Genomic DNA, 12,321 nt, shown 5'->3' with positions numbered 1-12,321 from the left:
TGACTGCTTCCATTCATGGGCTAACATGTTAATGGAAGTTAAATTAGAATATATCCAGATTTCATGTTTAATATCTTCTATGAAAAGAATGACTTGTAATTAACTGGGTAATTCTTACTGATTACAAAAGGGGCTTAGTATACAATAGCTTCAAGAGTTTGAAACATAAAACAAGGGAATTACTTCACCTCCAAAATGCCTATATTTATAAAGAAACAATGGTTTGTGGAAGGAATGTGATACATCCCTGAAAGCAGTTAAAGTATTAGTTAAAAGCATGTGAAATCTTATGGTCCCAGAAGGGCTGTGGACGGAGTCTGGAGTAAAGAAAAAAGAGGAGGAGAATCACTTGTATGTTGTAGTCATTAAAAAAGTGAATGCCCAAATCCTTTTCCGGGAAGTAATTCTCAAAGGGCAGGATTTCAGAAGCTGCCTTTGAGCTAAGCAGCTGGCTGCACACTGGTGATCTCCCCTTGAGCTGGATCACCTCTCAGGTTACTCCTTCAGGCTGAGAGACCTCTTACCAGCTGCAGATCTTTGGTAAGTGACTGATAACACACACAACCTCGTATTATAGTGCACTGGTTTTCTTGTTGGTAACTCTGAATCATTATTATATCCTCTGCAGTAAGTAATAGAGTGAACCTTGCCATCAAACTTTGTCTCACATTCACAACATCTTACTTCAATAAAACCACTTTTCTGAAACCTTTGGTGGTGGTTTTTTGAGTGATCTAATTCCTGCCCTGTGACAACCTCACACAACCCTGTTTCTACTTCCCATGAAGCCATCCATGTGCCTAGTTTGTATTGATTTTGGAAGCAGTAGAGGGTAGATGATGTTATATCTGAGGGTGTCTGTATTTAGCACAGTAAAGACATGGTGTTGCTCTGGTATCAGAAAGGCAATCAGGTTTGGGTCATTCCAAGGTTATGAAAGATTACAGAATGAGAGGCTAATGCTGTGTCCATGCCCATGTGCTGGTCCTCTGAAGTACGCCAGTTTAGATGCCTGGAATTTATATATTCAGCAGCTGAATAATGAGGCATTGTTTCTCTGAGCCATATTAACTGACTGCATTTTATATCCATATTATGCATTTAATCAGCAGTGCTGCCCAAGGTTCCTCCAAATACTTGCATAATACTTGCAGATACTACAGAAACACAAGAATTTATTGAGGCAGTGCTACCATGCTTTGAATGTTAATAAACACAAATTAACTTTTTAATTGCTGACAGACACTGAGTGGTGTCCTATACATCAAAATATCAAGACAGGGTTTTATGTTACAAACTGTGGCTTGGAAAGCATAAAAATACACCTTTCAGAAGGGGCTGGGATAAATGGCAAACATTTTCCATGTGTTTAAATTCTTTTCAAGAAGCTGTTTGTATAGCTCTGATACAGGTAACACTGATATCACCCAAACAAAACCTGTATAAATGAACTTGGAACAGATAGCAGAGTGCTTGCTTTATAGAGCAGCGTACTGAAGTATGTGCAGTGGAAAGGGAAATACTCGGAGCACGTGGGGCAGGAGTGCAATTTGAGACAGCGGAGGTGCTGTGCAGGGAAACCTGTCCTGAGCAGCAGCCCCTCCGAGAGCCCAGCCCTGGGGATGTTACAATGGGAATCACAGAATCGTAGAATAGTTTGTGTTGGAAGGGACCTTAAAGCTCATCTAGCTCCAATTCCCCTGCCACAGACAGCTTCCACTAGACCAGGTTGCTCAAAGCCCCATCCAGGCTGCTCTTGAACCCTTCCAGGGATGGGCAGCCACAAGCATGATTAGCTTTGGGGGCATTTAGAGGGAGACCTCTTCCCAAACAGGCAAGTGGGCTGAGGTGCTAGCACTCTTGTCTGGGAACTCCTTCTGCCCCCAGGAAATGGAGGTGATCACAGGATGCTTAGCAGCAGTGTCAGCCACTGGATAGCACAGAGATGACTGTCAAGGTGGGGGTGAAAAATGTTTGCTCCTGGGAGGAGGAATCCAGTGGAAGAAGGCAAAGAGCAGCGTAAAATGATCTTAGAAAGATGCTGGTAAAATGGTCTTTACAGAAGCTTTCTGGATAGGCTGCATTCACACAAGAAGCAACAAGAAGAAAGGACACATCCGGAAGCAAGACATAGCCTGAAAGAGCCTTGTACAAGTTGGCGCTTGTCTTGTTCTTTTGGTTATTTTTTTAGTTGTATTTTTGTTTACTTTTACTTAATGTATGTATTTGAAGTCCTCAGTCCCCATCAACTTTGCTGAGGATTGAGCACAACTTCTGCCTTCATGTCTGCCAGGGTCACCTGATTTCTTGGGTTTAATCTTCTTCACTGCACTTTAGGGGGCTCAGTTCTTGCCAACTTAACTGAGGTGTATGTGTTACTTCTTGGCTCCCTAACAGTCATGTAAATGACCTATTGCATTTAAATGTGGCTGAGAAATTGGTTGAGAACTCTTCATTGTTTTGCTGTGCTCAGGGTATGTTTCATCACTCTTGGAGGATTCCCCAGAGGGTTCATGGAGTGTCAGAGCATCTTCCCTGAAACCATGTTCTGCCCTGTTACTTCTTGACTTATCTCAACATATGGCTGCTCAGAGCTGCTGCAGGAGGAGGTTCAGAGCTCACCTCTGTCAGGTACTTCCCAACCTGGACAGCCATTTTCTGGTCCGAGGTTGGCTGGCTTTTCTAAATGCTTTGGAAGCCTTAGGCTTAGGTGACATGCTTGGAGATTTGTGTGGCACATGAGAGCACTGGGTGGCATCAACCTTAACATTTGGGGTCACTAGAGGGTTGCTGCTGTAGGGACACTGAGCAGAAGACAGGATTGATGTTGCTCCCAGTGATTGAGGCTCATAAGTGTTCCACCTGTGACATCTGGGCAGACTCCAGGGATCCTTGGTCACTTGATATTCATCCTGTTATTTCAAGTCTATGCCTGCTTTGTCGTCAGAGGCACTGAGCCCACATCAACAATAAAACAATATACAACAATGGGACTTGTGCTTTGCCCCCAAGAAAGTGTTTTAAGATCTACTGGTACAAAGTGCACAAGAGGTTTAGTTTTGTATCTGCCTCCCAGCTCCTCAAATGCAAACCTTGCCCTCCACTGCGGTGTTTCCTCTGAGATCCAGAAAATCCCCACCAAAGCTCAAGTGCAGCACCACAGGTGCCCAGAAGCATACAGTGACAGTAAACCAGTTAGTGGCTTATTTTGGTGGAGTTAAGCCTGATCCTAAATCAAATAGCAGGTGGTGCCCCAGGGATGCTGGAGCCTGTTCTTATCAGGCTCAACTGATCCAAGGCCAGGGTGATATTTAGCCAGTTCAGTTCATTCAGCGCAGTTTGGGACACACGTAAGTCGCTTTATACCTGGCTCTGGTTTACTTTGTGTAATCTCTTTGTTTGAATTGCAGACATAGCCTCAGGCTTTCTGTTTCCTGTGGGAACTATGTAGCACAGTAGGAAATAGGATTTTAAGGGGATGACTGTAGGGAGAAAACATGTGTCCCTGCACCTCTATTCTTCTAGGCCAGCTGCACATTGCCTTTGGAGACAGCATCATTTTAGCAAGTAAAAGAGCAGCTTTGAACTTAGAAGGTCTTTGTTCACCAAAGGATCAATTGCCTTGCATAAAACAGTGATGGTGCTGAGGCTTTGGTGCCCTTCTGGCTAGTTGTCGTCTTAAAATTATTATTCTAACTGATAGTGTAAAGAGAAATACAGACAGCAAAAGCCTTTCTTATTTACAAACCCAGGCCCGTGCCAGTTGAGAGGAGAGCCTATGGCACACGCAGAGAGGGTGGGTGGCACATGGAAACTGGGCAGAGTGGTGACAGTCCCCTCCACTTGCCCTGGTACCAAAATTGGTGGACAGTAGTGAGCAGGGAAGGAGTTGCTCACAATGCCCCGAGGCTGCTCTGTGCTTTCCCAGTGGGTCTTTGCTGCTGCTGCAGGCTCTTCCCAGCACTGTGTTTTTTTCCCTGGAAGGACCCTGCAAAGCCAGTGCCGCTATCCAGTTTGTGGCAATTACTTTCTGGAATAGGGGCATTTGCAAACTGATGTTTAAAGGTTTCAATTCCTTGTGGGAAATGCCCTTAGAAGAAATCTTAATTGCTTGGCTCACATGACCTCCAAAGAGAGAGGGGACAATAAAATAGGATTGGTTTGTCTTTTTGTGATAAAGCACTGTAAAATTCTTTGTAAGTTGCATACCAGTTGGTAAAAACCCCCAAATACAGATGCTCCACAAGGACCAGAAGAACCATTTGTTCCTAATCCAGAAAATGTTTTAGTTAAAACTGAGTACACATCATACCTATGGGTGTATTTTGCTGAGTGGAAGTTAAGCAGTAAACCTTGAAGTGTCAATTTACCAGGAGTGAAATGTGCTTTTGCTGTCTTAGGAGGATCAACACATGTATCTGTTTAAACAGAGAAGAGAAATGTTGGTTCTTACAGAAAGAAACAACTGATTTTCCACCTTTATTTTAGAATAGAACTTCCATTTTTAGAATACTTATCAAACAGGTAATGTTTAATTTAGGTAGTCTACTACATACTCAATTTAGAATCATGTTATGTGAAAGGGTGACATAATATTATTATCATGCTGCAAATGCAGATGAAGTTACGTTAGAGCCAGGGCATATCATACCTCAAATTTATTTCTACACTTTGTACAGCTGTTTAATGAACATGGAAATCAGATAGAAAAGCAGCATGGTGGGGAGTGACTTATGCAGATCTGTGACAGATTAAGGTTCGAAGATTGCTGTTGAGCATACACTAACTGCAAGAACAAGCGTGAAGTAATAGATACAGAAGCCAGTTGGAGTTAATCATTAAAGCACATAGAGAGTACAGCTCTTGCCCAAGAGGTGTCCCTGTGGGGGAGAAGAGAGGTTCGGCCCATTGACCACTCCCAGCGGTTATGATGGTGTCTTCACTAACTTGTCCCCTTCCTAATTCACTTTTATATTATTTAATATAGAATTGTAGGTGGAGCTTGAGTGACTCCAGTCACACAAACTTTTGTTACTGATGGGTGTAAAATTCTCTTGCTTTGCTTTTAAAGATACAATTAGTAAAAATATAGAGTGCATGCTCAGTGCGGGGTGTTCATACCTTGGAGGAGGGTAGCTTTGAGATGAAGGTGTGCTTTGGTATTACAGTGACATGATAATGGGCAAATTTCATCCAAGGAAAGCAGTTTTGCCACAGTTGCTGGCTCTACAGCCGACACCTTCCCCTCTCTTCATTGATTGACAGCTGCTATGCAGTTTAGCAATACCTTGCCTGGGGAACTATTGTAGGATAGATTCCAACTGCATTCCACCCTGCGAGTAGCAGCTACATTTTGTCCTAAAATTTCTTTATTTCATATAACTTTCGTATAACTTTGGGGGACTGTGGGAGTTTTCTCTAATTTGCCCCATTTTCCCACACTGGTCTGGTGGAAGGTGTCCCTGCCCATGGCAGTGGGGTTGGAACCAGATGATCTTGAGGTCCCTTCCAATCCAAACCATTCTGTGATTCTATGATTCTATGATTTCATTCTCTTTGCCTGGCAAAGTTGCTCTGCTCTAGTCTATTTTCCTTTATATTTTATAGCCTGTATATTTTCCATAGTATGGAAACTACTTCTGAAGTACTTATTTTAAAGATAGTTTTCTAGAATCAGGCTGCATCTGGACATGGGGTTCCTGGGAATAAATAAGGGCTATTTTCTTTTATTTGCAACATTCCTCCTTACACAATCGCCAGAAGCAGCAGTGCCAGGCCTGGAAACTCCCCAAACTCCATCCGTTTCCTAAGTGTTTGACCTGGTGGTGACCGAGCACTAACAAAAAGGCATGGCAAGCTCACGAATGCAGCTCACTGATATTCTACTAAGCATGCAAAAGGAATATTTGTAAGAGGGATACAAATGACTTTCCCAGGAAACCAGGCCATTTGCATGGAGTCTGCCGCTGGGAGCAGAAGCCTTCTGCTGCGGTGCCTGAGGCTGAGCAGGAGCAGCCCAAGCCTGAAGCTCCTGGCAGAAACATGGTCACCCCGTGAGTAGCAAGACCGGGTCTCAGCCACAAGGGACCTGTAGAGGGCCCTGCAGAGGGCCCTGCCCGGACACCCAGCAGGCTTAGAGAGCAGAGGGGTGCCAGGGCTATCCGCCCTGGAAAAGGGCATTTCCCTCTCTCCTCCTGCTCACACCTCCTGCTTGTGGTACTTATAGAAATTTCTGCCTGGCAAGTGTTTACCTCCCAGTGCAATTAGTAGCTAGTGATAAAGGAAAAGCCATTATCAGGAGACCACAGGCATGTAGAAGAAGCTTCACGGCTACGTATCAACGTGACAAAGCTTTTTTTCTCCTCAGTCTGTCTACATACATTTACTAGGATTGCTGTTAAAAGTAACTTGCTCAAACAGAAAATACCAGCTCTTCTTTTATTATAACATTTCAATGACACTCTCCTCCCTGGCAAAAGCATCCCAAGCCAAACCCTGCAGACAACTGCTCTTCCCCAGATCAAAGCCAACAGAAGAAGAAAGCTTAATGTGTGTGCAGTGAGCTAAGGGTTTTCCTGTCTTCTTTTTTTTATTCAGTGACTCAGAGCTATGGATTGTTAAATGACGAATTGGTCGGATTTTTAAAACCCAGAGAAGGCTCAGGTTCAACTTTGCCATCTTGAGGTGTCTGAGCTGGACGCTGAATTCTGCCTTCCTGCGGCAGCAAACACCATTGCAGGAAACTCCAGCATACAGTAACCACCATTGTTACTACTTTGAACCACAGACATGCTAATTAACAAGGGTTAACAGAGGGCAAGCACAGACATACCACCAGCGTTGCGCCTGTAAGCACAGTCCAGACCATGAGGCAGTGGAGACATGCTGCTAACATTTACCAAACACTGTGGTGACGAGGAAGTGATAGGAATATCTAAACTCTTATAGATACAGTGGATTAGCTGCTAGTATATAAATAAGAGACCTTATTTGACATGGGTGTTTCTGTTGGAAAACCTTGTGCCTACTCCAATGTCAATACAAACACCTTCCTCCAATAACTTAGCAAAATGTACTCTCTTGGGCTTATTGTTTCTTTCCATTTTGCTGTGCTAATGCTAAGCCGATTACCAAAGTCTCCCATGTAGCATGTAAAACCTTCATGAAAGGTAGATCAAAAAACCCCCCAAAACCAGGGCATTTTGTTGTATGCTTATTAATCAATAGTTGGATTTCTCTGTTCTTTCCTTCTCTTTCCTTCTTTTTTCTTCCAATTGATCACTGTTTACAAAGTTTAAAGCCCCCGGGCAGACTATGATCTCTAACTTTCCAGAGCCTGACACTAACGTTAATGAACTTAAGACTAAGAAAACGAACTAAAAATTAACAGCATCCTACATCAGCAGGAAGTGCTTTGGTATTAGGTGATTTTTCTGCCAACAGCTCATAAAGGTTAAGCTGCTGTTTTTCAACCTGCGTGGGCAACCAGTGGATTTACTGTTCAGAGAGCTACGAAAGACACTTAGAAAGTCAACCTTCTTTTTCAGAAGCAGAAATGTACTACCCGGAGGTGCCCACTGGAGGAGATGGTTGAAGTTACCTCAGTTCTTCTGAAGTTGCAGACTACCTCATGCTCGGTTCTGCCTGGTGAAGTTCAGAAAAGGCTGTTCCTATGAAGGCGGTCGCACTGCTGATGTGCAGTGCTACACACCAGTTGAAGCCTTAGCCGTGAGGGAGCAAAATCCCTGCCGCAGCAGTCTCTGGGGGCGCTGGAGGGCTCGGTAGCATGGCCGGGATGTTCTGCTGTGCTATCCCTACCCCGCGCAGGAAGGTGGGCTTCTCCACCACAGCTCCCGGCTGACAAAGCTGTAGAGGGTGTTGAGGCAGATGTGACTGACCTAGAACATGGTGGCCAGCAGGCTGGGCTCTATGGGGTGCGCTTGCACTCACGGCTGAAGTCAGGATCGTCGTTGGGCTGCTCCACACTGACCAGGAAGAAGAAGGGGGTGATAGAGAGGAAGGCGAAGGCCCAGAGGATGCCGATGGAGGCCTTCACCCTGCGCTTGGTGACGACCACCTTGGCCTTGAGGGGGAAGCAGATGGCAAGGTAATGCTCCATGGTGAGGGTGGTGCTGTGGAGGACACAGGGGCAGCCCTCGGTGAGGCAGTGGGAGAGGCAGCACAGCAGCTGCATGAAGGGCCAGGGCCAGAGACCATGGAGTTGATGCGCAGGCCCAGGAGGGTGAGCAGGTCTGAGGCAGCCATGGTGCTCAGGCAGAGGTTGGTGGTGTCTTCACGTTGTGACAGTGTAGATGACCAGCACCGTCGGGACATTACCCACCACTCCTCCCATGAAGGGCCCCAGGCAGCCAGCCATGATGGGGATGAGCACCCACCCCAGCAGCACCAACCCCAGCCACAGACCATGGCTCGCCCTCACTGCTGCTCCCACCACCACCCCACGCACCCCTGTGGGACATGGCTGCCTCACCCCCCCCCCCCCCCCCCAACACCCACGGGGCAGCGTTGCTCGTCAGGCCTCAGTCCCTGCACCCACCGCCCCTCCCTGTGGTCCCACTGCCTCAGGGAGCCGCCACCATCAGCCCTGGCCCAGGCAAGGGCAGCCGCTGCGGAACGCAAGCGTGCTCCAGCAGCGGCGGTGCACGCCAACAGCACGGACCGACCACCACAAAAAAGAATGATACTTTTATTTTCCACAGATTTTTAAAGATACTTTGCTACATAGTTTATGTATTTTCTATCAGACTATACAGGTTCGTCTTCATGGAGTCCGATGTTGTACAATTGTAAAGTGATATGTTTGGTAGTGTATCTATAACGTTTTAAAAAGTTTAGAGTTTTTCTCTTTTTCTCTTTTTTTTTAATTTATTTTTGGAATGTACAGTATATGAGGTAAAATTAAGATTACATTAAAAATTGTCTTCGGTGCAGTAATATGCACTGAGGCTCAAATGGCAAATACACTATTAAATGACTATCAAAAATAGGAGCTCATTTGAATTTTACTATGAAAAACAGAAGTCACTGCAGATTAACTGCAGTAACAAATCTTACCGTTTTAGACATTCAACCGTAAGAAATCTCTGGGCTGTTACACGCAACCTCATTTGCACTGCCAAACATGGCACTTTGAAGAAGGTTCTAGAAAACATCAGTTGTCCTGCGGGAAGGTATCAGCCTATACGTACAAATGACAAATTGGAAATAAAGTGTAAACATACAGTACATTTTAAAGACAGAGCGCTCTCGCCACGCGGAGGCCGAGTTCTTCGCCATTTCTTCTCTTTTGTTGTTTTTAAAGTAACGAAACTCAGCAACATTATTCTACAGCACAGATCATTGGACGTATAAACAATTACAATACATGCCCGTTCTAATATAAGAGAAATTCTTCAGAGATCTTCAAAGCACAAGACAGAGGTTCCTTTTTTTATTATTATTAAGACCAACAGAAGTGTTTAATACCATTAAAAATGCTAAACTGAACACAACTAGAAGTCATTAATGATCCACTATCTTGTAACTCAAATAAATTAAGAGTAGCTAATTACAAAGTGTATAACAAATAACGTAAGTGTGATGAGACAAGGATTTTTTTTCTTTTAAAGATAGTTTCACTACAAGCTTTGTGTCACTGGCAATCATTGACATCCAGCGAGATGTTCAATGGCATACTTGATAAAATTCAGTCTGATCATTCAAGAACTCACAAACGCAAGCTCACGAAACATTGATGAGTTATGCAATTGCAAAGTGCTCTAATGCAACATTAACTACATGCAATCAACAATTTGGTACAGTATCCAAAGAGACATTACATTAAACATTAGGATCTCAAGAAAAAAGCAGCTTTTAAGTTTTCTGGTGCAAATTACTACGCTTCGTCTTCTGATTTGGTGCCCCAAAGAAAGAAAGAAAGAAAGAAAAAAAGAAAGACAAAGAGAAAACAAAAAATAAAAGGCAGTGCTTGATTCTGGTGGATATGGCAAGTGAATGCTGGGGAAACAGCAAAAATTCAATGATGAATTTTATCTCAAAAAACTATTAACTAGCCAAAATCAGAGGGCACAGACATCTGTATAAACTGCATCCAATCAAAGGTCAACTTTGGAAATGTGTTTTTCAATTTAAGTAGGAAGTCTAAGAAGTTCTCTCACACTCTCCCTTCTCTATTTTTGAGAAGTAAAAGAGGCATTTTTATAAGTAAACATCAAATCCTGGGGGCAAGATAAACCACTTGTGCCATCCCCTTGTGGTCTTTCAAAAACATCTACTTGCAGTGAAGAACTCCACATTTATCAGTAAGAAGCTTCCTTCGTGCACACTCTTCCATCCAGTTTATTATTTGCTGCCTGAGAAAAGCCCCTTCTATTTTTCAGCATAAATCCTGCTTCCCAAATAATTAAGACAAATGAGGAGGTAGAAATACAGCGCTAAATTGCTTTCACAGCATCAGATTAATATTGTATACAGCACAAGTTTGTTAGTGTAAGTTTTCAATGCGATTACACATTCTTCCCTGTGACGGTAGCAACCCTTACAAGAAGCGTGGGTCAGGAAACCGTTCTTACACTTATGTTTACTGGTCAAACCCTTGTCATTAAACACACCTTGCCTGCCCCATATAGAGTTTGTACTGCAAGAAGGCATATTAAAGAAAAGATTGTATTTCTGTGGCTTGCATTCTAATAACATGTGTCAGCCTACACCTACCAGTAAGCATTTTAAAGTGGCCGAAAAGGTTTGCATCAGTCCCAATGACGGTGCTAAATGCCTGGTTTTTTTTGTAAAAGCGAGAGAACAGAATTACTTTTAGATTATGAGAAAGTAAAATGTAATGGGCAGCGTTCTAAAATAAACCTCTCTTCTTCACTTTATTACAAAATACTGAATTATAACAGCAATCAGAATGGAAAAGATAGCGAAAAGTGCAAGGATGACAGCAGCGCACACTTGGTCGCTCTGTGACCATTGTGTCCTTGTGGTTTGCACAGCGTCCTTGTTGGTGCTTGCCGGTGGTTCAGTCCTCTGAGAGATGAATAGCACTGGGGCACTGTAGGGGCCTATCAGATCCTGGTGACCTACTGTCTCTTGGCACTGGCGAATGGCACACGCGCGGAAACGGTATTCACAGTTCAGCTGGAGGCCCGTGTATCGGAATGACCAGTCCGGACCCTTATAAATCTAGCAGTAAAGATAAAACAAACAGATACATCTAATAAAAACATCCTACATACACATCTCTGTGGTTTTGTTTATGGTGGAGGTAACTGTAAAAAGGCTGACTCCTCACCAGTGTTTTCACCCATGCAGAAGAAAATGGACAAAAAGCTCACAAGCGCAATTTAAACGCCAGGTAAAGGCTCCAGTCCTTTTGGTGAAACAGGAAAAGTACTACAAGAGCTTCTATGGCATGGTGAGTACACGCTAAATTAACTCTGCCAGAAACCCTGGTGATTTATGTTGTTTTAGTGACCACTTACAATGTAAATACTATGCCGTGGGACGTAATGTACAATATCCCTTCACAGGATTTTACGTAATTAACTCCATATCAAGCTACTACATTAAGTCTAATCCAATGCAACATACTTTGTTGTAGCTACAATACCTTGTGTTTAAATTACTATTAACTTATCCCAGTAGACACTGTATCAGGAAAGCTGCAAGGAGTCCTCACTGTGATTTTCAGTTTCATCAGATCCCAAAACACAGATGGCTTGTCAGGGTGTTCTCCAAGAGTCTCCCAGTCTTCTGGTTAACATGAGTTCACAACTCTCCAGCACAGAGTGCCTAATTCAGTGAAATCCAAATGCTGGTTCCTCAAATTAATTAATTTGCAGCTACATAAAGGTCTTGTAAAAGCCAATGAAATCCCATCCCCATGTGGGTGCAATTTTCCATTTACAGGTATATCAGTAGGTACTGAGCTATTAGGTGTGTAGCACAGTACAGCTTGATTTCTCTCTTTAAACCCCTTCACACCTCATTATCTGGATTTGCTTTATTTAATCGGTAGCAGAATACAGAAATACCACATCATGCAGAAGTTTTCCTTGCAGTTATCATCCTGTTAGACAGTATTTCACGATGCAAACTACCAACCATTCAAAGAAAGAAGCAGGAAACCTCTTCCGATTTTATTGTTTGAAGAGCTCTTGCTGTGCCTGAGGCTCCTCATAGACTTGGAAAGCCCTCTGATAGCCAAGGCAGCTGAGCTTTACTGGAACCTACAACCTAGAGACTTTCCTTTCTCCCAGGAAATTGCTCCCAGGAAATTGTCCTCCTGAGACAGGGCAG

General features: G+C 43.6%; 2 protein-coding genes across 9 annotated transcripts in view; both read right to left on the bottom strand.

Annotated features, from left to right (window-relative positions):
* Positions 1–7,721: 7,721 nt before the first annotated feature.
* MLNR (motilin receptor) lies at positions 7,722–9,297 on the bottom strand. Its single transcript, XM_030477576.1, is given in 4 exon segments — positions 7,722–8,223; positions 8,226–8,313; positions 8,315–8,442; positions 9,243–9,297. Coding segments are annotated over 4 exon segments (567 nt in total). The 3' UTR covers positions 7,722–7,927.
* Positions 8,692–12,321, bottom strand: part of FNDC3A (fibronectin type III domain containing 3A) — a 121,668-nt gene continuing 118,038 nt past the window's right edge. For all 8 annotated transcript variants that reach the window (XM_030477547.1, XM_030477545.1, XM_030477549.1 and 5 more), the window contains one exon: positions 8,692–11,205. In XM_030477547.1, the coding sequence (XP_030333407.1) occupies positions 10,891–11,205 (315 nt within the window). In that variant the 3' untranslated portion in view covers positions 8,692–10,890. The remainder of the gene's footprint in view (positions 11,206–12,321) is intronic.

This window comes from Strigops habroptila, chromosome 2 (genome assembly GCF_004027225.2).
Source record: "Strigops habroptila isolate Jane chromosome 2, bStrHab1.2.pri, whole genome shotgun sequence".
NCBI lineage: Eukaryota > Metazoa > Chordata > Aves > Psittaciformes > Psittacidae > Strigops > Strigops habroptila.
The sequence above is the reverse complement of the archived record's forward strand: the minus strand, read 5'-3'. Positions and strand labels throughout refer to the sequence as shown.